Source organism: Haemaphysalis longicornis, unplaced genomic scaffold, assembly GCF_048455015.1.
Source record: "Haemaphysalis longicornis isolate Haplotype H1 unplaced genomic scaffold, Haemaphysalis longicornis Haplotype H1 scaffold_9, whole genome shotgun sequence".
NCBI lineage: Eukaryota > Metazoa > Arthropoda > Arachnida > Ixodida > Ixodidae > Haemaphysalis > Haemaphysalis longicornis.
In genome coordinates this window covers 8,329,394-8,354,643 of record NW_027526460.1, presented here as the reverse complement: position 1 = coordinate 8,354,643, position 25,250 = coordinate 8,329,394, and the positions used below count along the sequence as shown (strand labels likewise).

General features: G+C 46.4%; 3 protein-coding genes across 4 annotated transcripts; 2 read left to right on the top strand and 1 right to left on the bottom strand.

Annotated features, from left to right (window-relative positions):
* The first annotated feature begins 81 nt into the window (after positions 1 to 81).
* On the top strand, positions 82 to 9,546 carry LOC144151744 (ADP-ribosylation factor-like protein 13B). 2 transcript variants are annotated; one of them, XM_077682871.1, is made up of 7 exons: positions 82 to 260; positions 397 to 467; positions 4,450 to 4,702; positions 4,802 to 4,907; positions 5,978 to 6,186; positions 6,603 to 6,717; positions 7,623 to 9,546. In XM_077682871.1, the coding sequence occupies exons 1-7, from the start codon at positions 229 to 231 to the stop codon at positions 7,875 to 7,877; spliced, it is 1,041 nt and encodes a 346-aa protein (XP_077538997.1). In that variant the 5' UTR covers positions 82 to 228; the 3' UTR covers positions 7,878 to 9,546. The 2 variants fall into 2 exon arrangements, with proteins under 2 accessions (XP_077538997.1, XP_077538995.1); XM_077682869.1 differs by lacking the exon at positions 82 to 260 and having other exon boundaries at positions 317 to 467.
* An 837-nt stretch (positions 9,547 to 10,383) lies between these two features.
* LOC144151748 (uncharacterized) lies at positions 10,384 to 11,301 on the bottom strand. The gene is made up of 3 exons (XM_077682875.1): positions 10,945 to 11,301; positions 10,733 to 10,890; positions 10,384 to 10,644 (listed from the first exon to the last, which is right to left on the bottom strand). The coding sequence occupies exons 1-3, from the start codon at positions 11,085 to 11,087 to the stop codon at positions 10,541 to 10,543; spliced, it is 405 nt and encodes a 134-aa protein (XP_077539001.1). The 5' UTR covers positions 11,088 to 11,301; the 3' UTR covers positions 10,384 to 10,540.
* Positions 11,302 to 11,556: 255 nt separating this feature from the next.
* Iscu (Iron-sulfur cluster assembly enzyme) lies at positions 11,557 to 24,603 on the top strand. Its single transcript, XM_077682873.1, has 5 exons — positions 11,557 to 11,763; positions 12,260 to 12,373; positions 17,757 to 17,867; positions 19,401 to 19,479; positions 24,385 to 24,603. The coding sequence occupies exons 1-5, from the start codon at positions 11,680 to 11,682 to the stop codon at positions 24,492 to 24,494; spliced, it is 498 nt and encodes a 165-aa protein (XP_077538999.1). The 5' UTR covers positions 11,557 to 11,679; the 3' UTR covers positions 24,495 to 24,603.
* The last annotated feature ends 647 nt before the right edge of the window (positions 24,604 to 25,250 follow it).

Below are 25,250 nucleotides of genomic sequence, written 5' to 3'. Positions count from 1 at the left end.
CAAATCGCTTTTATTTGCTGTTTTTATTTTCACAATAATTAAAAAAAAAATGGCATAGTACATAGTATAATAACTTTGTAAAGCAAACATTTTTGTCATCTGAACTAGTTTTTTGTGTGGCGGCTGTTTCGATTTCTGTAGTTGCTGAGCACACGCCGTCCCGTCCCCCTTGGCAACGCGTGTTTCCGTTGTTTCTGTGTTCAACGCGGTTCGCAAAGTAGGAATGACATGGGGGCACGTCTTTGCAGGAGGAAAAAAAAGTGAGCTACACGTTACCACTCTTATTCTTCATTTCGTGGCAACACAACCGCCTTCTTCAGACATGTACAGGATTAACGCCAGCTCTCTCGTACTGAGTATGCGCACGTGCCGTACGCATATTTCTTTCTGTTGCAGGAACATTACGCTTCTTATGATTGGACTTGACAATGCTGGCAAGACATCAACAACGAAGCACCTGTTGAAGGGTAGGTGCCTTATTTTGCTATGCCGGTGCTGATGCTGGGCCCACACTTGGACCCGCCTTTTTTTTCTTTTTTTTTCACAGCTATAGGCTGATGATTGGACCGGCGAACGTGCACAGGAAAACTTTGTCAAGCGATGACGTCATCGCGCGCGTTGGCACCACAACTTTGCGTCGCCGCGCTCGGGCGGGACATGCCGCCACCTGTCGGAGGCGCGATACAACTAGTACAAACACGGCTTTGGTGACGCGTCGCGGGGTGGCTCGCTCTTGTTGCGACGAGTTGTGAAATTTTGAGGATGCAAAGAGAAGAACTAATGCCAATTAAAATGAAAGGCGCCAAAACGGCCAAAAGGCCTGCCGAGAAGCGATTAGCGTTAACGAATTTAGCGTTCCACACTCCAGAAGCCGAACGTTGGTCACCGGACGCGCTGAAAAATATTGAGCCAACGCTCGTCCCTCTATGCCCTCCGCTACTCTGGAGCTTTACCGCAAAGCCGTTGGGCACGCGCGTACATTCACCGAGCATTCATTGCTCTTTTGAAGGGGGCTGGGGCTAACCTCTATGGGGCTAACGATGGTGCACACAGAAAACTTGACTGAGTATCGAAGCATAATATAACCACCGAGATAAATTAAGCTATAGGGGCCGCGAGCTTTGCTGTTTGCCCAGTCATCGCGCTACTATGCGACGCAAGTAATTCTTGTTTTTTGGTAATTGCATTATCGCTTTCAGCTGTCAACACTTGTCAATGTGCGTAGCAGCGTACGTGTGCGTTCGCGCGTGCGTGCACAATAAGCATATATGCGCGGTCATTTGGACCGAAAAGCGCAGCCGCTAACGTTGCTCTTTGTTTGGTTTTTGCAATGCGCCACTGCATATATATATGCTCTTCGCTCTAACGGCAGGCGAGCAATCGAGTTTTTTTTTTTTTTTTTTGCAAGGCATTTATAATACTACTGATAATAATAATAATCTTTACTGCATATATAGGAGGTGCATGGGTGTAGAGGGGTAAAGAAGTACGAGAAGGTTGGCGTGCCAGGCGTGGACGAAAGGTGAAAACCCGTACGCAGAGCGCCTGCAAGCCATCCAGCCAGGAGATGAGTGAGGGGGAGGGGGTCCCGTGATTTGGCGCCCGTGATTTGGCGATTTGTTCTAAGTACCAAGCAACCACCGGACGTCCGTCGGCCGTCCGCCGTACGTCCATTCCGGCTCTAGCGGACGTCCGTATGACGTCCGTTTCAGGGCCGATGGACGTACCATGTACGTCCGTTGGACGTCCGGTTTTAAAGGAGCCATGAAGACAAAATACAAGTTGGGTTTATTAGAAAGACTGCTTAGTCCCGATAACAATGATACCAATATCATCGCAATCTTCTAACAAATAACGGAGATTTGAAAGAAAACGTGTGAAGCAGTCGCGACCCCCTAGCCAATTTCCCGCAACTTTTCTATGACGTCACGGAACCTTGTTTGTGCGATTGGCGGCCGCCTAACTGACCTGTTGCGACGACACATGACTGGACGTCTGTAATGGGGCCTCTAGTTTCATTTAACCGCTTCACTTGAATGCTAACGTGCAGTTAATGCACTGAAAATTATGTTTTATTGTTGGCCCGTATGACGTCATTCTTGCTCATAACACGTCACTGTGGCGGAAAATTTGAAAGTTTTTAAATACTTCTTGCTTTTTTTTTTGGTTAAAAAACATCTTTTGTGGCTCTAATGGAGCTGAGTAAGATACTGAATCCTAGTTCTTTCAAATTAAACCAAGTTGCATTTTCTCTTCATGGCTCCTTTAACACTTCCGTACGTCCAGTCGGACGTCCGAAATTGGCTGTATTTTGGATGTTCAGTAAAAATTTACAGAATCACATAATGACAAGCTAATGTTCTTACAACGAACAGTACAGTACACCGCGCAAGGCTAGCGCACTACCGGGCAGACGGCATACATGAACACAGTGAACTTGCTTCACGTTTCGTTAGCGGTTCTCAATTCTTATATATCCTTCCCCAAAGAGATCGTCGTTGGAGTTGGTGAAGTGCTTCAAAACAATGAAAAAATTAAGCTTAATATTAGAAATATGCAAATGAAACTTGCAGCATACAAGCCAGGTTGTTGATGTACAAAATCTTTTTAATTGAAAAGCGCAGTAGCTTTTTTGTTTTTGCTTTTATATTCAATTTACGCCATTATTTGATGCTTCATAGTAACTTTTTACGTCCGTTGGCGGATGTCATTCGGACTTGTACATCCGTTTCTGGATGTCCACTGTACGTCCGAAAATGTACGTCCAAAAATGGACGTACAGTGGCCGTCCAAACTGGGCCTTGGATGTCCGGCTGTATTTCGGACGTCCAACGGACGTCCGTGGTTGCTTGGTACCCTTGCTAAAACCCCGTACCCGAGCCAGCTGTTCTGATGTTGGTACAAAAATGCTAAGATTACATTGTTCTAATAACAGTTATTGGTGATTTCGCACAGTTGACCTGCCAACTGCTAAAGAAAGAAAGAAAAGGAAAAGACCTTCGGAGAGGTGGCGCGGACGTAAGGGAGCGAGGGAGGTGGTCGCGGAGGAGCATACGCGATAACTCGGGGGGTGAGATTGGTGGTGGGATAAACTGAATTGTTAGATCTAGGTCCGAGTCTGACATCCGGGCTGTACCGCAGCGCCCATTCCGGGACGCTATCCCGCTACTGCGAGACGCGGGGGCTTTTGCCTGCTGCGTTTCCGCCCTGGGCCGGTTCGCCCCTCCATAGCTCCCCCGGGGGGACCATATCGACGCCCCGTTTAGCGCGGACGCCCCGTCAACATAGCCGACAGCGGGCCAGGGATCCTGGCCTCAGCACCTCCACTAGACCCGGCCTCCGAGGAGCTGGATTACAAGGGCTCGCCACAACCCCCGGCAGGCGACGACGTCCGGCCGGTGGGATTTTCTGCGCACCTAGCTCCGGCAGTCTTTCTTTTCGTCAGTTCGATTTTAAATTTTTGGGCCTGCGCACGTAAAAACAATATAGTAGGCAACGGTGTAAAATGCAAAGCCCCGAAACGCAGCATTTGCTATGATTTGGTTGTCGTCTGCCACGTCAGGCAAACGGCGGATGTATCCTTCCGCTCCAGGGCGGCGCTATGGCGGGAAGTTCAAACGTAATTGTCTTTCGGCCCTTTTTGAACTGTTCACCAAAGATGTTTTCAGCATCGAACTGGCTCTAGGTCGACGTTTTAGACTCGAGAATTTCATCACGGTATTTGGAACATTTCACCTTCATAATTTAACGGACCAGTTCTCCCTTCGGCAGATGAACATGTCACATGGTAGGAGTGTGAAGGTGGAGCTGGGATCGCCCCATGGAGGAAAGATGCCTCTCCCGTTTCGTGGCTGCTTTTTATGCCGCAGTGGCTCAGCCGCGGTGGCTGAGTGTTAATTGCAAACAAATGCGCACCGTATGTAGTGCGTACACGTCGTATGCATAATGACCGGTGTTCTATTATCAAAGTTAACCGCACACTGTTCGAGGAATGCGTCTATTCCACGGTCAATTCTTATGGAAATGGCGCGAATACTCAAATGCACAACATATATTTGAATCTGAAAGCTTACCGTTCGCACTGATTCCCGAACTGTACAGGCTTGAGTGAGTGAAGCTTGGTGCAGTAACTGACCCGTAATTGGCAGCGGAACTGCTTGTTCTACGCTGTGTGGGTTTCAAAAGCTCACACAAGAGTGCCTTTCTGTTTCTTGTCGAAACAACCTACAAAAGAACAAAGACTAAGGACCCTAATTTTGCGGAATGCTATAGCTGCTTGCCTGTTCCGTAAGCCCTTTTTTTTTTCTTCGCCCCATCGAAGTGACAGACCAGCTACAAAGCTTTGGCCAGTTAATCGGGCCAGCTAGCCACGCTCGGGCACGTGACAACATAGCATTTCATGAGGCGTATCTCCGCTGCATATCTCTGTGCCCATTTATTTTCGCGCAGAGGGCAACCCCGGGGACGTGGTGCCGACGGTGGGCTTCTCGAGCGTGGAGACCGAGCGCTGCGGCTTCCGCGTGACCCTGTGCGACTTGGGTGGCGGGCCCCGCATCCGCGCCATCTGGGAGCGCTACTACGCGCTCGCCCACGGCCTCGTGCTCGTGGTGGACGCCTCGGCCGCGCACAGGGCGCCCGAGTGCCGGGCCGCCGTCGAGGGAGTGCTCGCCGACCCGCGCGTCGCCGGCAAGCCCCTGCTCGTGTGAGGCCGCGAGTGCATCTTCACAATTATGCGCCCCGTGTGCGGAGGAGAAGATCGAGCCCTGACGCCCCGTGATCATTGCTCTCTTTGCGTGCGCAGGCTGCTCAACAAACAGGACCTCGAGAACGCCGTCGATGAAATCGAGATGTGCTCGCTGCTGGACCTGGAGAACACGGTGAATCAGCACAAGTGCCCCACCAGGGTGGTAAGTTGCCCGGACGCTCGACTTTCTTGGCCCATCTTGTGATGCCCCGTGCCAACTGGCCCAGCCGCTTCATAACTGCAAGGGGCGCTACACAGTCCAGAGGTCTGCACGGGATTTAGCTGGGCTGAGATGTATTCATGGCGTGGTATCGTTCCGGATTCAGCAAACTGACTGCAAATGCAACCCACGAACAAGCCCTCATTCGAGGCACCCTCATGTGGATTACAGATTTGGTGTTAAGATGGCACTGCCTCCAGGTGCAGCAGGACAGTCCGTGGGCGACCCGTAGGCGTGTTCAGCCATTTCCCCCCCTTTTAGTACTGTGACCTTGCAGACAGAAGAACAGTGTAGCGTGCTGTGGCAAAACTTGGCAACCTTACTCGGCTGGAGCAGCTGAGAGAGCACTCTGTGACCAAACGTTTTTAAAAGTATTTCTGCTGCGCCACCGGTATTTGGGGAATGATTTGCATTCATAATTGAGTTATATATTTGCAGAAGAAATGTGTTTTATCGCCTGATTTCTAATAATTTGCAATGAAACTCCAAATGGGAGTTGGCACCTAAAAATTCCGCACCTTTAGTCAACCTTAGCATATAAAATTTATTTGTTTGCTCTGCTGCTATTCGTTTGTAGTGATTTACCAAAAGTTTGATTTATCGCTTTTTGTTGTGGCTGGATTTAACTTAGTGTGCAATACATCAGTGCACCTATGTTTTCTGTGGTTCTTCAACATTAGCACGGAACCACTTAATGAATGCAACTAGCATGTGTCATTTACCCTAGATGCAAGCATCCGATCAGTTTACAGCACAGATCATTTTCCCAACTGTCCTCGGCATACTTGGCTTGGTGTGCCATGAGAAGTATTCACGGCGTGGTATCGTTCCGGATTCAGCGAACTGACTGCAAATGCAATTCATGAACAAGCCAATGAACCAAAGCTCTTTTTTAATGCAAGCGCTTTTGCCTGAATCCCAGGCCGACCCCAAACTGAGGTTTTAAAACTGCGGTGCAGTAAAAGTAGCTCTGCCGCAGTGCTTGGTTAATCACGAAGCAATGGCGTGTGCAGGAGAACTGCTGTGCCATCAAGTTTGGCGGCCGGAAGCGCAAGAGAGATCCAGGCATCGACAAGGGCTTCCACTGGCTCCTGGGCCACATTGCCCGGAACCTGGACGAGCTCCAGGCCAGGGTGGACAGGGACGCACAGCTGCAGCAGGCTGCGGAGAAGCGAGAACAGGAAGAGCGCCTCGCCAGGGTCCAGAGGGCACGCGAGTTGAGGTATGCACACTGCCACAGGCCTATGACCGCGCAGCTGCAACACACCACCTACTCCTGTCTAGTGGCGTAGCGGCTCTGTCACACGACATCCTCTCACTGCCATGCTTGGCAAGTGGTCGGTCCATTGCTACTGAGGCACACCACAGACCGGTGGGATGCAGACAAGTGCACCGCATGCACAGTGCGACAAGGTTTGCATACTGGCAAAAAATAGTGAATGATTTTTTTGAAATGAGATTTAACTGCCCCAGAGGTCTTGGAAGGACTCTTAATTTTGCTACTTACATCATGAGTTGTTCTAACCACGCTCACATGCGATAGTCTGCATGCTCACTCGCAATGTTAGTCAGCTTCAAGCCCGAAGAGCACGGTAGCAGAGGATAATGTGAGCACGCTCTTTTTCTTGTGCCAAGCAGGGCAGCAAAAGAGACGCTGAAACAAAACGGCCAAGTACTGGAGGAGGAAGAAGAAGGCGACAGGAACGGAAACAACATCTCCCGCCTGCAGTGCAAGCCAGAGGAAGTGGCAACGGTATACTCGTCATCCTGCTTGCTCTCACCAACGGATCAGCGACTCACTATAGCGAGATGTGGATGAAAATTTCAGTAAATTGAAAAATTTCAAATGAAAACAGCACGCAGACAGGACAAAAGAAACAAGGAACTCACACGTCTTCTCGTCTTCCTTGTTTTCCTTCAAAAGTTGAATGTAGGGTTTAACACGCTGACGCAACGCAGGCGATGAGGCGCACCATAGTGGAGGGCTGCGGATTAATTTTGACCACCCAGGGATCGCTAACATGCGCCGAAATCTCATACACACGGCGTTTTTGCTTTTCGCCTACATCAAAAAAGCGGCCGCCGTGGCCCGGAATCGAACCCGCGACCTCGTGCTCAGCAGCGCAACGCCTTAGCCACTGAGCCACAGCGGTGGGTTCCTTCAAAACTCCCAAGCATCAATTCTGGCCCATTATCAAACCCTTCTGAAAAATTTTGATTCATTAAGGTTGTCAATAAATAATAACAACAGCCATCGCAGGAATTAGCAGCACCCATGTGGTATACCCTTCAATTATTCTTACATAAAATGCCTTAACTTTAAGAAATGGTTTTATTTTGAAGTGTCCAGGTAAGCTCTCCTGCCACGTCGCCATCTTCACAAAGGATAAAGGTTCACTTTATCATGCCTGCAGATTGGTGCACATTCTGGCAGTAGGCAGATACTTCGCACATGCAGTGGCCTGGAAATGAGGCACATTCTCAGCGTTCACTAATAAGCACAATTAGAACACCTTCTTTGTTCATGTGGAAATCCGAGAAATGTGGTGCTAAACACGAAAATCAGCATAAAATACTCTATCTGCTCAGGATCCTAATGCAGCGGATAGTTTGACTGATTGATAAACTGGTCTTCCAACATTGTGTGTTCTTTTTCAGGTGGATAGCCACACTGCAGATGAGGAGTTGAAGGGAAGGGTGGTGGAGACGCCCGATGGTGCTCGCCTCATCCTGGTCAGCCCCGTCCAGCAGCAGTCGGGGCTCGACGGCCATGGCAACGACAACAACGAACTCTGCAGTGAGGAAATGCCAGCCCAAAACTGCCGCCCGCCCACACCTCTCAGCAGGACGTTGGGACTCTCTCTCTACATCTCGGAGTCGTCGTGCCCGCCCCTGACAGAGATCAATATGTGATCCTGTGCACAAAAGATATGAACTGTGTTAGAACAGTGGTTTGGGCTAGTTGGTGGTGCATACTGAAATACGAAACGGCGCCTTGTGTCGTCGTTTCCTTGTCCCGTCTTTTTGCGCTGTTTCGAATTTCAGTACAAAAGATATCCCTCGCGTGTGCAATAGTGACTCTGACCAACTCCGAGAAGTGGCCAGTTGAGACAAGGTCTGTTTGTGGAAACTGTGACTTGTCTTGCTACCTCCGACAGTTCCAATTGCCAAGATTGCTTTGGTTTGGGTGTTGGAGTCATTTGAACTGGAGTTGTATGCACCAAAGCAACACCTAGGCCATAAAGCGTGCTGTACTGGAAATATACACATTAACGTAGAGCACCTGGGGACACCGAAATATGGACACACAGGCGTTTCGGTTTTCCACCTCCTTTAGAAAAACATCCACCATGGCAAGGAACTGTACCCAAAACTTCATGCTCAGTAGCACAATGTCTTGGCCACTGAGCCATCACAACCTTGCAGTCATGATGAACTAAGCGTCCTCATCAGAGCCCATCTAGGTAGCTGCAACGTAGAATAGGCGGGATGTCAACTTTTTATACTGTGCTCTGTCTCGTGCAAAGCAGCCCCCCCCCCCCCTCCTTTTTTCTCTATCTCTACATGCTGCTCCCCATGTGAGTGAGGGTGTTCAGCATCTACGCAAATAGCGTGGTTGGTAATCTTCTGCATGAATTGCCTCGCAATCTGTTGATTCATTACAAATGTGCACAAATATCCATGGCTCCAAGTGGACCCTTTAAAACTCGTAACCAGTACCATTTGGGTACATTTGAAAGCTGTGCCTTGCCTTGGGTAAAAAAACAGATTTCTTGCCAAATTAAGGTGGCCATGAACACAAAGTACAGGCTTGGTTTATTCAAAAGACTGCGTTGACCTACGAACAATGAGGCCAATTTTAATGCAAACTTCCAGCAACTTTACTAGATGTTAAAGAACACGCGAAACTCGGCAGTCACTTCCTTGCTGGGTTTTATGATGTCACAGGGATTGGACTGCGCAACTGGCATCCATTAATTGGATCCTCTACAAAGTTACACAACTCGGCAATTGTAGTGGTGCCTCTACTTCTGCGTTTCAATGTACAGCTTGAACGCTAATCTGCAGCTAACACACAGATTACTGTTTTTGTATTTCCCTTACTACATCACAGCTGAGTTTGCATAGCACGAAATTTATCTTTTTTCAGTTAGAACATTTCTTGGGGGGTGGGACTAAGCCGAGTAAGTTACCAAAGGCTAATTCTTTCAAATAAACAAAGCTTTAGCTCATCTGCATGATCCCTTTAAAAAAAGTCTCGATAGACACACACCATTCAGCTCAACTTTTCACCTTCAGTTCAAGAAAAACTGTTGGTTTTGTTGTGTAAACGTTCATGAATTTCACTGAGTGCAGCAGCTCACAATACCCTCAATAAAACAAAGCAAAACAAGTCACTGCCATGTGGGCTTTCCAGAAGGTATTGGCCAATATTCCCACCTCTTTATAGCAAATCAACACATTATACGTGAACACGTCTTCAGTGTGGCCAGTGCAATGTCAATTGTTTATCATGTGTAAATTATTGTGGCAGGACCTGTAGATTTTTATGTCCTGCACTTAATAAATTTACTCTGTGCAATCTGCATACTTAGTCACAAGTGAAGTTAGGAAAAGTTAGTAGCTCACAGTAAGTAGCTACCTACATGACAAGTATCGAAAGGCTGTGCATTTCTGCCTCGCATCCTATGTTTGTGGAGCTATGCACGTAGTTTTGCTTCTGTTACAGTGATTGTATCCGCACCTTTATGGTCACCCTGCCTTTCCCTTCAAACATAGGATTGTGCACATACAAGTGTTCGTGATTCAGGTTGGAAACCATGGCCGTCATCACCATACGAGGCAAAAAAACTGGCTGTTTTGCCTTCCACCTGAGCAACATCAACATGCAGTGCTGGAAGCATGTGGCTAGGGAAGGAGGGGCGCGGTCTTCAGGAGTTGAGGCACGGTCACGTTGCTTCCTACTCACCTTCAATGGAAAGGGTGGAGCGGCATCGTGTTTCCCCCACGTATTGGGGGGCAGTGACAGCCAGCTTCTCTGTCATGGGAGCAGCGAACTGATGAGCAGCGCAATCCAGACAGAGGCGCTGTGGCCCATGAGAGATGCCAAAGCAGATGCACACCACAAATATTTGTCAAGGAGCCGAATGATGCCCATGGCATAAAAACGCCAGCTACTTTGCCCAAATTCATTTTCTAGGCTGTGCAAAAGACGTTGTTTCTTAAATTAAGGCAAACTAGAGTTGAACAAGGCACATGATGCACAGGGTAGGCAGTGGAACGAATATTCGTTCTTTGACTGCACTTTCTAAAAGTCGCATCACGAATATTAATCGACAATGCATTGGAAATGGGGAATCGCAGCCGTGGCTTTCGGCAAAATATCGTTTTAAAGCGAAAACAATTGCACATACAGTCGCACATCTTCCCCCCCTTTTTATTTAACGTGAATAAAGATACGTTTCGCACTTGTACTTGTTCAGGTGCCGGCATTTGGTTGATCGATCAATTCACAGGCAACTTCTGCTTTCAAATCTCTTCCCTGCGCCAGCGCAGCACTCCTTTCGAGTCAACAATCACAACTGCTCTCGGGTCTCCTGCAATCCCTTCTGAAAATCCGCGTTGCTCGGTTGGAGCTGCACAGCTTTCTCCATGTCTGGCAACGCGAGGTCGAAATAACCTAGTACGCAAAAAGAAGGACATCGTTACAACTGTTACAACCCAGCCTGTTAGCCCAAAGCCACGCGCAAGACGACGGCCCGCCTCACCCATCCTGTAGCGGATCGTTCCGCGGTTGTAGTACGGGGCGGCTAAGGCTCCGCAGTACTTGATGGCTTCCGTGTAGTCCTCCACGGCCTTGTCAAACTCGATCATTCTGTAGAACAGCTGACCGCGCTCATTGTACGCGATCGCCAACTCGTAGCTCCTGAAAAGGTCGACGGCCACAATTAACGTAGCCCTATTTTTTACGACACTGTACCTCCTGTTCAATTCGTCTGCGTCTTCGCGCTCCTCCGGATGTTCGACAAGACGTTGATACTTGGTCTTCATCTCTTCGATCATATCGTCGAGTAGGGCCTTTTTCTCTTGCTTTGAAGGTACTTGCTCACTCACAGGATACATACTGAATGATAGTTCTGTATTCGAAGCAACGAGAAACAATCAGCTAACTTAACCACAGCCTGCACCAAATAACGCGGGCCGCCCTTGTGGCCTTGTGTTGCTTGTGTTGGTGTTGTTACCGGCTTAAGCTCGAGTTGGATACAAACGGATTGGCTATTCAAAACACTTCTTCACTCCACGCGCCCATAGAGTTTCTCAAAGCTAGTGAGAAACTTTATGCACGCGCCTACGCTACGCAGTAGAAGCACAAAGTTTTACAGTCTCTAGATTAATATGCACAAAGTTTTACAGTCTCTAGATTAATATGGGTATAAAACCCTGTCGGCAGGAGAAAAATAATAGAAACAACTAAATCTAGAGTTTTGTAATATATGACTGAACAGCAAACTCTCAAAACAGAAACCAGCATATAAACAATTTGAAAGTAAAATACAATATCATCACCATTAACACGCACGCATGCGCGCATCGCGGCCGAAGCGTCGTACTTGATTATGCTTGATTGTTGACTGCGACGGTGCGAACGAGAGAATAATTTGGCCAAGTGACAAAATTTGTTCGCATTGACGATTACCGGGGACTGCATAGCGCGATGCTTCTACGCACGTTGCACAGGTCCCTGTCGCCGGCAAGAAAAACTTTGGCGCTTGTCCCGTCTGCGAGCTACCACGAGAAGGCAAGTTCACTACTGCGTTGCGGCCATTCTGGGACACATTCCTGTACTGCGCAGGACTATTTTTTTCTAGATTTGGTGCGTGCCACTTTAGGTGGTCGCTCAGTTTTCAGTTCACGAGTACATTGCTTTCTGAATGGAACGATCCACTGCGTACGTAATCGCTCTTTAAGTCGCTCGAAAATTCCATGACCTAGCTAAATTCTCACAGAAGGATGAATGTCTTTTTATTTTCACTTAAAGATCGCCCCTTTCAAAGCTTCTGCTGCTGCTGCTGTTCAATGGCATACGGCGCTTTGTTTGTTTCGGAACAAATAATAGAAGCCGGGATTTATCTCGTGTCTCCTGGCAGGAGTTTTTGGCTACTGTTATCATGCTAACGGCTTTCAGATTTTAGTGACTAAAATGCTGAGCATTTGTGTGTGGTCTCGGGACACACCCTTTAATGTCCGAGATGCGCAGCAACCGGAGGCGTTCTTTCCTCGTTCATAACTGGCAGGTCATTGACCACTACGAAAACCCCCGCAACGTTGGATCCCTTAACAAGGACGACAAGAATGTCGGCACCGGTCTTGTCGGAGCGCCAGCCTGCGGCGACGTCATGAAGTTGCAGGTGGGTTTTCTTAGATACGTGGCAAGAGCATGAATTGGTCTTGTCCACAGCATTTATTGGGGGGCAAGCAGTGTGCTAGGGACACAATGTTACATTGCGTCCCTAGCATACAGGGGTGATTAAAAGAGATACGAACAACGGAGTGCACAGCCTCCGATGCATGCTGCACCGTCTGGCTGCAAAGTCAGTAAACTGCGCGCATGCGCACTTCTTCGAGAGCGTGTGGCCTACATTTATGGGAAATGCTTGATCAAAAAGCGACCCTGGTCATTTATTTTGAGGCGCCTTTTCACGCTGCGTTGCCACTGAGCGGGATGATTGTTGAACGGCTATAGCTGCAATCAGCCTGCTGCGCGCTTGGCTCCCGAATGTAGCAGATAACAGGATGCTCAGTGGCGACAGAGTATAGAAAGTCGCTTCAAAATAAGATACCGGCGTCGCTTCTTCTTGTCCTGCTCATCAAAAAATGTACCAACCAGCCCAAATTTCCACCTTGTTGAAGTTTCTTTAAGCATTTCCCCTAACAGTAGGCCACACTCTGAAACGCTCTGAAAGAAGTACACATGCACGCAATTTACTGCAGTGCAGCCAGACGGTGCGGCATGCGTCGGAGGCTGTGTGCTCCGTTGTTCGTATTTCTTGTAATCCCCCAAGTACATGCTTCCTTCTCGAGATATGCTGTGCATGAAAATATTGTTATGAAACTGCTAAGTTGGGGCCTCGTCTGTACATATTGCTACATAACTCCCGGAGCATTTCACATAACATTGGACTGGATCACCTGGTGGTCAATCCATCGTACACTTCATCTATGGGTACGTGCCTCATCAGTGGGCGGCGCGCACAGCAAGCTGAGAGATGAGGAAGGGATCGCCCAGAAACGGACTGGCACGAGCTGCATTGGATTCCTTGGCTTTGTTCTCTTGGCCTTCAGCTGTAATTATCTGTAAATAGATTGCTTATTCGCGTCTGCCTCGTAACAATATGTAGGTTATAGAAAGGCTATATGTCATGTTCGTTGTACATTTCTACCAGGATATTTATTAAAAGTAGCACATGAACGGTATCATTCCATGTGGCCAGAGATATCTGCCATTGTGGAAAAAAAAAAAAAAAAAAGCCCTAGATAAGGCAGTGGCTATCAACTAACGACTGTGGTTTGTGTACAAACACACCGACAGTTGATGACCCCCTGCAGCTTTTTGGTGAGATGGCGAATGCCATTAACTCTTTCGTTACCGTGCCTGTGCAAAATAGTTCAATTTGAACTATATTTTAGAAGGCCCTTTTCATAGCTTCCAGGCGTTTCTGGTACAGGTAAAGCTATTTGAAGTTAGTTCAGAAAATGCTCTTTCAATATCAGTTTTGTTTAAACTTTTGCAAAAAAAACGTGATTTTTGACACTTGTTTGCATCACCTGTGTGTGGAAGAGGGGCGTGGTCATCGCGCTTTGCTGCTGCCGAAGAAGAATGCGTGCCACTGGTAATTACTCTGCATCAGCATTTGGTTTTTGTTATCAGGGAACGAATGGTGAATCAGAAGATGATTTTCAATTGTCAGGTTTGCACTCTGACAGTAATAAGCCCCGAAATCTGCTGAAAATACCAAGCAGTGCTGGTTTGCAAAGTTACTTTATGATTTTAGGCAGTTTTATTGCTTCTGCGGACGTTGTTCTTATACTTACCATAGGACTATCGACAAACAGTTTACAACAGTTTCAGTTTTGTTTCTGCATCGCGAAATTCATATTTGGTGCTACTACGCAGTTACTCAACTTCAAGCCTACCTGCTATGGTGCTTTGAGCGTCTGGTACTGACCCTTGAAAAAAGCATGCTGCTCCTAATTTCACCCCACCCTAACCCGATTTCTGCGATAAGAACTTCCAATGCAAGTCAAAAGATAACACCCAGTCACCAGATATCAGTTCCAACGACGAGAGCGCTTCAAACCAGCTTTACACATTGCCAGCTGTTCACCTGCCAGTTCCGTTTCCATACAAGGGTATCTCGGAAGGTCTAGTGTTGCTTAGTTGAACCGTCTATTCGGATGGAGTCTCCAATAAGTTTTGTACGGTTTCATTTTTAAAATGTTAGGTGGTGCTGCAGTGCAGGAGGCTCGTGGAGCTGATCTTTTTTATCGCGCAGCAACTGCTCGGCCAAAGTTTCCAGGGCACGATTCTAGCGCATTGCACCTCATTCCAGCAAGCAAGGTTACAATAGTGAGTCAGAAGATGATGATAAACCGCAAGTTTATGTTCTGAGAGATAACTGACTATGAACGTCAATAAGCATCAACCAGAGAGTTGCGTTTTCAACTCCATGCATGTTTCTCCACACCGCGTGCTTGTCCCAAATACTGTGCTGGCCGTAAATGCAAAGTCAGTCATTGACTAGATGCTTTTACATCATGTGGGGGCAAATTGGTGCCTCTGATAATGTCAAACCGCCTAATTTCCTCCGGGGAACCACCCGAAATTGCACATTTTTAAATAAAAATGGAGGTTGGGCTTCAGTGCATGGCACGGGTACTATGCGTGCTAACATTTTTTTGATATCTGACAAACCGTTCCGCACAAGTCAACATCTTTTCTAGGACACGTTTTTTAAATGTTTCCCTACAAAATGTAATTCGAAATTTTTTCTACTATCGGTGGGTTATTGTACACAACTCCTGTTTTTGTCATTTTCTTCGACAACTTGACAAAAATTTTGATTTTGGTATTTTTTTCGAAACTATGATGTATGAAACCAATTAAAAGACTGATGTTATTGAAAAGGGTGTTATTTTTTGTTTTCCTGTAATTAGTGCCTAACCAATATGTTTAAAAGATGTAAAAAGTCTTCTTGAACCCCTAAAAATCGGTCAATTTTCCCGCAGTAACGAAAGAGTTAATGGGGTTAGTCAGTGTAACTTTGAAGCTGTACGTAGCTATCAGTAGACATTACTAGCTGTTGGGAGAAATGGTGACTTGTCTTCTCAGTTGGCTGTCTTAAACCATATGGCATTACTGTGATTTGTGTGTTCAAAGTTGATACAAAATTATTTTATACATGCCAATTGAGCAGTGTGGGCACTCACTTAGCGCTGTTTCCACAATTCTCCCGGTGTAAACAGAGGTTTCCGTGCTGTGCATGCTGCTTTTATTGAAACATAATTTAGCTGTTATGACGATAATTGGAACACTTCAAAAATTTTTCCTGAGCGAAGCGCTGCTTGGTTTGCGATGCATTTTGCATTTTGGGGTACATTTTGTTGGACATCAGGCGCAATGACGGCACTTACCTGTTTATTCTGAAAATAAAAACGATTTTCGACTATGGGAAAATGATGACCGATTTGGATGTGCGAGTCAGTGCAAGCTGATCTTGGAACGACGGCGCCACCTGGGGCATGCTGAGCGAAATGGATGATGGGGATTCACGCTCCTTCCACGGCAGGAAGCTGCCAAATGGGGTAGCAGACGATCAGAAAATAAAGCAGGTTTTCTGATCGTCTGCTGCCTCATTTGGCTCCTTCCAGGGCAGGAAGGAGCCAAATGAGGTAGCAGACGATTAGAAAATGTGAAAGCAGGTGAAGAAACAAATCCGACGTTTATTGGCAGCGATGAACCGTGGTAATATTTTATTATGATTGGTATCAGCTGTTATGCAACTATTTGTGATCATCGTAAACTAGGAACCAAAGATATTTTTGATCGTCTGTTACCTCATTTGGCTCTTTCCTACCGTGAATCCCCATCGTCACTTTCGCTGTGCATACCCAAGCTGGTGCCGTCGTTCCAAGATCAGCTTGCACTGGCTTGGACATCCAAACCGGCCGCCTTTTTTTTCATAGGCGAAAATCGTTGTTATTTATTTTCAGAATAATTAGGTAAGTACCGTCGTTGATCGCGGTGTCTAAAATAGACCACAAAATGCGACCTTCGTGTGAAGTTTGAGCACGAACTGAGCAGCAGTTTTCTCGGGGAAAAAATTCAAATTGTTCCCATTATCGTCGTATTATGTCTAGTGGTAGGTTTCCTTAAATTATGACCTGCTGCTCCAAACACTTCTACCCAATGTTTAATTCAGAGCTTTATGGCAATCAGTGACCTTTATGCCCTACACCTTCTCCAAAACATGGTTTTCCTCCCACTGCTTGCTTACATGGGGCCATTTGCAGGTGTGTGTTGTATTTGGTTTTGTCCCGAGAGCTTTCAAAATTGGCACCCAGGCGTGAGAGCCTTGGCGCCGACAGCGCTTTCGCTATCTGCTGAAGCAAAGTCACGGAGCTTAACTTTTAGAACAAGGTGGACTGCCCATCTGCTTCTCATATTTCCACTGTGTCTGGGTCGCAGGAACCGGTGGTGAAAGCAGGGCGTCTCTGAGCGAATGCCGCACCAGCAGTGAAGAAGGGCCTGTGCTGGCGATTTTAAATGATTAAAAGCGTCCAAAGTACCTAGACTGCCCGTGTTGGGCCAAGCATTAAGTTTTTGCGAGTTAGGTTAGCTATGCTAATGACAATCCCCAGTGATATTTTACTCGTATTATTGACTCCTTTCAAGCATGTGGGGCTTTTGTTTACATGAAGAGTACCACCCTGGCTAGTGGAGATGAGCGGCACTAGATACAGCGACAGGCACTGCTCTGTTTAGGGGCTACTTTGCAAGTTTCAGGGACCAGAAGTTAGATTAGGGCAAACTTTGGATGCTCTAGGGACAATTTTAATGGAGGTTTACACAGTGGATAAAACATACCAGCATATGACCCACAGAGAACCTAAGCCTTCACTTTTGGCTTGAAAAACTGAATTCTTCACTGTATTTTGTTTCAATTTGTGACTGAAATGGAAATCTAATGGTTTAGCTAAAGAAAAACAGATGGGCGTTGGTCCAATGCAGTGTGTGAACCAGTGGGAATGACCTCTCTGATGACATTACTGCCACTCAAACACTGCAGGGCAGTCCGGGGAATGCAAGACCTTCACGGCGCCCTCTGTGCTCAGATTGATGCAGATTGCTTCATTGAATGGCGGGATGTGGCACTTTTCGGTCAAGAGCTGCTACAGCAGTATGGCTGCAGTGTCTGCATATTATTGTTAGGTGCTGCTGTGGTCCTTGCTGATTTATTTGTTTTCTGTGTTGTAACACTGTCAAAAAGTGTGGGGTGGATGTAGTCTCTGTTCCTCCTGACTCCAGCTGTTTGCCTGAATCCCCGCTCATCAAGGAGGGGACCCAAAAAATGGTCTAATTTTGGCAAACAATGCTGGTTCATCTTACTAAGTTAAATCAAGATATAGCCACCCCCTCAAGCTCGGCAGTAAAGCCTAAAAAAAATATTTATTTTGGATTAAGTGCTAATCTTGTGACGCTGGTTAATGGTTACAACTTGTTCCTTGATTTAGATAAAAGTGGATGATAGTGGCAAGATCATCGATGCCAAGTTCAAGACATTTGGCTGTGGTTCAGCCATTGCATCGAGTTCCCTTGCAACTGAATGGATAAAGGGAAAAAATGTAAGTTTCTTAGTATGAGATTGACACCATGCCTTTCGTCTCTTGACAGCGGCAAACGCACAGGCACAAGTTGTACAACTCCTACACTGGCCGTAGACCAACGTCACCAAGTCCACTTCACATGTGCGGAGAAATTGCACACTGCATATTAGCTGTAGTACAAGGAGTTTGGTTGACTGCTCTCAGAAACATTTGTAAATGCTATTATGTTCTTGTGGATGTGCGTAGGCGACTACTGTTCATTAAAAATATTTAGTCTGTATATCATGCCCATGGCTGTTGTAAATGCAGGTTCGCTCATGAGAATTTTCACTGTGTTCCAACAGTTTTGAAGGGTCACTTTTCTAGTTTCTGGAGGCACATATCTCAGGCACTTATATCACAGCATTAGCTGTAAAGTTAACTCGTAGCGGAAACTTGCTATCTTAAACTAAAAAGCTTTTCAGAAGAAAAATTTGCTGAGTTATTAGTTTACATATCTATTGTGGCACATTTCAACTAGAAAAAAAAATTAATTTAAAAAAAAATCAGTTAAATAAATAAACAAATAAAATAAAATAAAATCAGTTTATGCACTGCTTTAATTCATGCATTACTTTGATTAGTCATTAATTTTGAAGCCAAGGTCATTGCTGCATGATCAAGTCAGTCTCCTTGAGCAGGTCAGAAAACGTAGCTTGTCACGGGACATGTTGTAGCATGATCCTAATATGTATGGTGCGATATTGACCGTCGAGATTGTTTGTAAAACAATACCGTGTTATGATGCTTTTCTCTCCGTCTTTCTGCCTTCATTGCATGCAATTGACTTTGCTACTACGGTTTGCAGCGTAAAACCGCAGCATTGATTTTGTTCCAATAAGCTTCATTGACAAAATGGCTGTGGGTTCAAAATTTATTTCTCTGGGCCTGGTCTTTTTAACTTTGTTCATTGAAATCAATGATGATCAAAGAAAGAAGTCTGGCTGGGGGTAGACCCACGAGTTGGCTCAACAGTACGAGTAAAAAATTGGCTTTTGCGTGGTGTTGGGTTGTGTAAACATTTAAATGGATGAAATAGCAGCCTATGCTGCATTGTTTATTATTTTTATCGCACATATTGTGCTAATGACTCACTTAAGAAAATACATGCATGTGGCTTTATTAGTTCTTGTTCTGCTTGCTGTTCTCAAAATCGGGAAACTCGAAAATCGAGCCTTTTGACTGCATTTTACATTTCTTGTTCATTTTAACACCCGTGCAAACGTAATGAAAATCTGCTATTGGGCACTACAAATGGTCCACTAAAAATGCTAAATCAGTGTGGCAGTCTCAATTATCAGCGAAGAATAGTCACTCGTGCTAGTGGAGGGTTCGGTTGTTCAGAGGCTTCCGTGCAACAGCCACATTGTGCGGCAGCTGTAGCAGCCTGCGTTGGCTTGGACTAAGTGAATGCATGCAGGTCAAGATGCTTCCAGGCTGCGCAAAAGCTAATAATTGTTGAACCTTGTGCAGTGTGACGTGCCAAACAACGAATGTTGCACATTGTTCCAGGTGAACGATGCAATGAAGATAAAGAACACGGATATTGCCAAGGAGCTCAGCCTTCCTCCAGTCAAGCTTCACTGTTCGAGTAAGCTGACAGCTCTCTCTGTGGTCTGGGCCTCGCTTCGCTGGTAGACAGATACATGTGTCCTTAGGCCCTTCCCATTTGAGCTTTAAATGCGTACGGTGTTCCCATTTAAGAGGCACTTGGCACTCGCTTTCAGTGGGTAGAAATTGCATGGCCTAATTTTTTCTTGCCATTTGAAGATCCTTCCTGTGCATCTTATTTATTACCGCAGTCTTTGGAGAAGTATGTAAAGTTGTTGCTGGATTTGGGCAAAGCTGAACTCGCCAATAGGGATCCGAACCTGGGGTTTTCAGTGCGACACTAGCGACATTTTTTTTGCCGTAGTGTCAGAGAACAGAAGTTCTAGGTTGGCGACTGATAATCTCGCCTATTGTTAGCGGAGCATTCTTTACGCATGCATGGAAATGCGCAATGCAGCGGCTGGCATGCGGCCTGTGCTGCACAGGCGGTCCCACTGAATCGGCTCTTGCTTGGTTTGAGCAGCAGCAAACACTTTGTAGTTTTTTTTCCCCCTCCCTTCGCCGCAGCGACAAATTGGCACTGGCTGAGGGAGGGGAAAAATTTCACACTGTAAAGAAGCAGTTGGTGCAGACCCGACCACTCGCTCTCATCGTGCCCTCCGTCTCTCCACAGCTAAAACGACCTAACCGACCTACCCTTGAATGTGTGAAATGAGCCTGTGTTTTTGCTTTTAAATGCAGAGCATTTCAGTAACTCACGATGTCACCCGCGTTGACGTCCGTAGTCCGCACCGCACCCCTCCCTACTATATATAAAAAAAAACTATCCGGCGCCCGGTTTCGATCCCTCGACCCTGCGGGCGGAACGCAATGTACATGGTGCTCTACCCACTGCGCCACAAAGCCGACACAGAATGGGACGCTACGAACGCGCCTTATATCGTTGACTCATTCAAATTACTGCTGACGAGCGCTCTCTCGTCAGCAGTTGCCACAAGTGCAACAACATTAACGTAACGCAAACTACTTAACGTCGTGCGCCCCCGGAAATGCTCTGCATTTGATCGTGCCCCTCGCGAGGGGGATGTTTCACTGCGTCTTCTTTCGGTCGCGGGACCCGTGGCGCCATCTGGCGGAGGCGCGGCACAACTCGTAGCACTTTCTTTGAAAAAGCGCCTCGAAAGCGCGGCAAATATGAAATAGGGATGACGCGCTTTCGAGGCAATCTGCCGACGCGGCTGCTTTGTGTACAGACTCGGCGGCGAGCGTCCTGGGATTCTTTTTGGGTTTTGTTGTGAATTGTTTTTGGAGACTGAGGGCGAGCCCATATTTGCGTAGAGGGGACGAAATATCGCCCTACAAGCACTCGGTAACCAGATTAGCAGACGGTGCTGTGTGGGCCCTGCCATTAGAGCCGTGAGGGAAGTTTTGATGCGGTTATGTTTAAAAGCCGCATTGGCACTTTTGTTAAGGTGTTACGTGTTACCCTTCTATTAAGTTTTTTTTTTTTTTTTCCTGGCAGTCAGAGCGAGTTCTCTGGAGGCAATGATAGATGCAGCAAATGCGTACCTCCTATCGCAGGCCCGTCTGTTTAAAACAGCCGTAAGCCAACAAAGAATTTAGTGCGAAAGTAGAAACTTTCTCCTTTGCCCTGTGTTCGGATGCAGTGCTGTGGGTGGCGGTGGTTGCTGTGAAAATAGCTTCTTGTGACAGCATATTCTGAGCTCATCACTGCTTGGATTATTGTGACACTTGCGCAAACATTCAGGTTGGTGGAAGGTAAAATCTAAAGCTTTTGTGTTGTCTTAAAATTTTGTCTGTGTATGCTAGTTTTATCTGTCACTTTCATGCCTTTACTCATGGCGGCAGTGGTCGTGTTTAATGTTTTTTTCGCATGTAGTGTAACAACTACTTTATATTGAAGATTTCGCTGCATTTTTCTCTTTACTGGTGCATTGTGGGCATGTAACGTCATGCAGCATGCGGGCAAAATTTAGTGGCATTCCCATGTCGAATAAATTGGTTACAAGGCCATGAAAAACTTCTTTAGGTTTGTATAGTGGAATATAATTTGCACATTTTCACTGAGAGAGAGAGAGAGAGAGAGAGAGAGAGAGAGAGAGAGAGAGAGAGAGAGAGAGAGAGAGAGAGAGAGAGAGAGAGAGAGAGAGAGAGAGAGAGAGAGAGAGAGAGAGAGAGAGAGAGAAGGGGGGGGGAAACACGGGTGTTCACATTTTCAGGTAAATCAATGTCCTAGTAATCACCTCCTTCAAGAATTTTGTTAAAGCGACGAGTATTAGTGGAGTTATTGCAAATCAAAACATGGAATTTTCACCCGCATCGTGATTCTCCCTTGTTTCATCCACCTCCTCGCACCATGCGAGTGTGGCTGCCCACAATGCCTCACTTCTTTGGTGATGTCTGCAATAACATCTTGTTGCGGGTGTCGTCTGCTGCTGCTGCGATGTTCTGCACTGCAGCATTGCTTTGTGATGGGGCCGTCCGACTTTCTGCATTTCTTTTAGGCCATTTTATCATCATTTTGCTTATGAATCCTTCACTCCGCACACGGCTGGAAACACCGATGGAATAAGTTGGGTGGCACTTTTGTGCTTTTACACCACGCCTAAAGATCACGCGAAAAAAGAACGCCCCTGTCACCGCGCGTTCACGGCGCGACATATTGTACATATGGGAGTCTAATATATGTGGTCGAGTGAATAAAGAATCGCCTAAAAATTTGTTATAGTGAGCATGTACATGCATTCCGAACCGATGTCAATTTATATATCGTTTAATTGGCTTCTCGTTCGCGCCAATGTCAAGCTTGGTCGTGTTGTGGTAATGCCGTTCGCGCGAGTACACAGGCAGTTGTAGTATTCCATTCCATTATTTCAATCGGTTCTAAACATTTATAACTGTAACAAAAAGCAGCCGAAGGGTTGCGCGGTCCAACACGGAGACTTTTTTTAGAGTGCGTCGTGCATTCCATCCCCCCCCCCCCCCTTATTTTTTGGGAAACTTCCACGCAGCCCTGTATTTATCAAATACTAGGCAAGTGCACCGTAACAGATATTTTGAGTGGTCTCGAAACTGTAGTGTAAGTTTTGGGGCCGTGTGCGCCTGCGTCTTTGTTCGACTGTGCATACGATTACACAAAGCAATTATTTCACAGTCACGTTTTCCTCTGATGTCCTGAAGTCCCTTTTCTCTCTATATTCGTTCACTTTTTACATGCTCAGTGCTGACAGTTGCGATACGTGGAGGGCTTGGTTGGCGGCCACAGCCCTATATTCCCCCCTCTCCCCCCTCCCCCCCACCCCAGCCTACCTTGTGTCTATTTAAGTAGTTTGAAGGAAACTATGTTTACTCTATGTGAAAACACACCAATTTTACAAAATACACACATCAGTATTTTGTCCTCTAAAAGTACAACTGTCTTTTTATTTATACAAAGTGCTGGTTTAATAAAACTGAACAAATCGTGCCTGTGACTTAAATGATGCACTGACGTTTGGTATGACAGTTCCACAGTTGAACTAAAATGTTTTGTTTTGGATTTGCGAATACGATTCGCAAACCATGCCACCTAGAAGGCAGGAAAAAAAAGCAACACTCTGCCGGGATTTGAACCCACGACTTTCATTGAGTGAGCGCGAGGCTTTAGTCCACTGCGCTGAGACACAACTGGAGGTGACATTGAAATAACCTGTATACTACATTGAGATCCACCCTTTGTGTGACATCCGTGTTTTCTATCTGATTTCAAGGATTCCTGGTTGGTTAAATGAACATTTGTTGAGTAACAGTTGCGAAGAAAGGTTCCATGATGCCCCTGGCATAGCTGACCTCTAGGACAACACTTTCAGCTGCGACTGCAATTTCGCCCTGCGGGAATAGTGCTCACTGTGCTTTTGTTTTACTCTTTACAGTAAAACGTTTGGTCGATATTGATTCCTTATTAAAGGAGCCATGAAGAGAAAACACAAGTTTGGTTCATTCGAAAGATTGCCTCGTTAGAACCATAACGACACCACTTATAATGCAAACTTCGCTCAAATAAGCTACATAATTAAGAAAAAAGGAAATGACCATGCGACCCACCAGCTCATTTTCCGCAACAGAACCTATGATGTCACTCGAGAATGCTCTGCGATTGGCGGAGGCCGGCAAAAGCAAACGCATGTTAGGCAGGGCTTACAGTTTGCATAGCGAGCTAAATGCCCGTGAAACATACTGCACATTTTTTTTATGACAAAGAACGGTGGAGTAAACGGTTGAAGTTCCGAACGAACACGCAAGCGTGTGCGCCAATGCGTACGAAACTACCGCCGGCTGAACTCGACATCTCGCCGTCGCCACCGTCGCGCAGACGAATTTTCGTGTTCAAGGCTCTGCCGGTCTGCGCCGCAGTGATATTAAAAAACGGACGACTGCGAAGACATCGCCGGCCTAATCGCCTGGCCAAATAAAGTTGTTCTGTCTGTTGGGTGGCAGCGACTCATCTGAGTCTGACGATTCAGACGACGTGTCGACTGCGCGGGCGAGTGCGGACCATGTGCACTTGTAGCAGACGATGCGGCGAACGCATGGAGGGAAGAAAAACGTCCCTGACGTTACGGGTGAGACCGTGACGTAAGGCTGGCCCGCTTGCAGGCTGGCCTTCGAACGGCCATTTTCCCGCGCAGCGACCAAATTTGAAATTGGTTGCAATAAACGTGCTATAATTAATTCTGTGTTGGCGACTGACGGCTTTCGGTTTGATTTTAGTAATTGCTGGGCCAATAGGTATTCTTTATAGCATAAAAACTGAAAGCGAAAAATTTCATGTCAGTACTCCTGTAATTTTGTGTATGTCCTCTTGTGGTGCTCATGTAGTTTGCCTACAGGTTCTCGGGCCATGTTTAAATGTGCTGCTTTTCGTCGGTTTATCCCACCTTTTCAGTGCTTGCCGAAGATGCCATCAAGGCTGCTCTGAATGACTACAAGAAGAAACGGGGTGAACAAGGGCTGCCCAAGGCGAATGCGGGTACCTCTGCCGGCAGCAATGGCTGAAGAATGACGGCATGTGCTTAGCTTGTAGATAACTCAGCAACTTGAAGATGTAGCAGCTACCTATAGCTGTATGGGGTGTCAGAAAATAAATTCCCCTGTGTTCCGGTGACCCGCTTTTTTGTGCGTGTATGGTCAATTTTACACGATTGCGACTAGTTTTGAACAATAGTTATTACTTACAACCTTGCAGGCGATGAAGTGTAGCTAAGCTTGAAACAAAAGTTCTAAATGGAATCACCACTGCACTCTTGTTCATTACTTCATTATGATTTCTGCTGCCCACATGTTTTCTTAATAGCTGAAACAGCACACATGAAATGGATCAGCAAGTAACTTTACTTTGTAATAAAAAAAAATCAGAATGTCGCGCTCTACAATCCTGTCATGAGGTACAATAGCTTGTTGGCATTATTGTCAAAAATACCCTGGCACGCAGTAGTGCATTTGCTTATTTTGAAGCGCACTGTTGGTGCTGGTGGCACTCTTGTTCATGGCTGGAAGGTAAGGCAGAGAGAGTCGTTTTAATGAGTGAACAACCGAGGATTTGGCACTTATTGCAAAGTACAGTGGTGGTGCTGGCAGTGCTCTTCAGGAGAATACGACCAGTAGTCTCGAACTGACCACACGAGGCTGAGGCAGCTGGATTAACGAACTGCAGATGGAAACCTCCCCGCAGCATAAACCACGCCACAAGAATTCTGCATATGCACCGGAACCTCACCTCTCCTGCACAACATGCACCCCGACCATAACGCT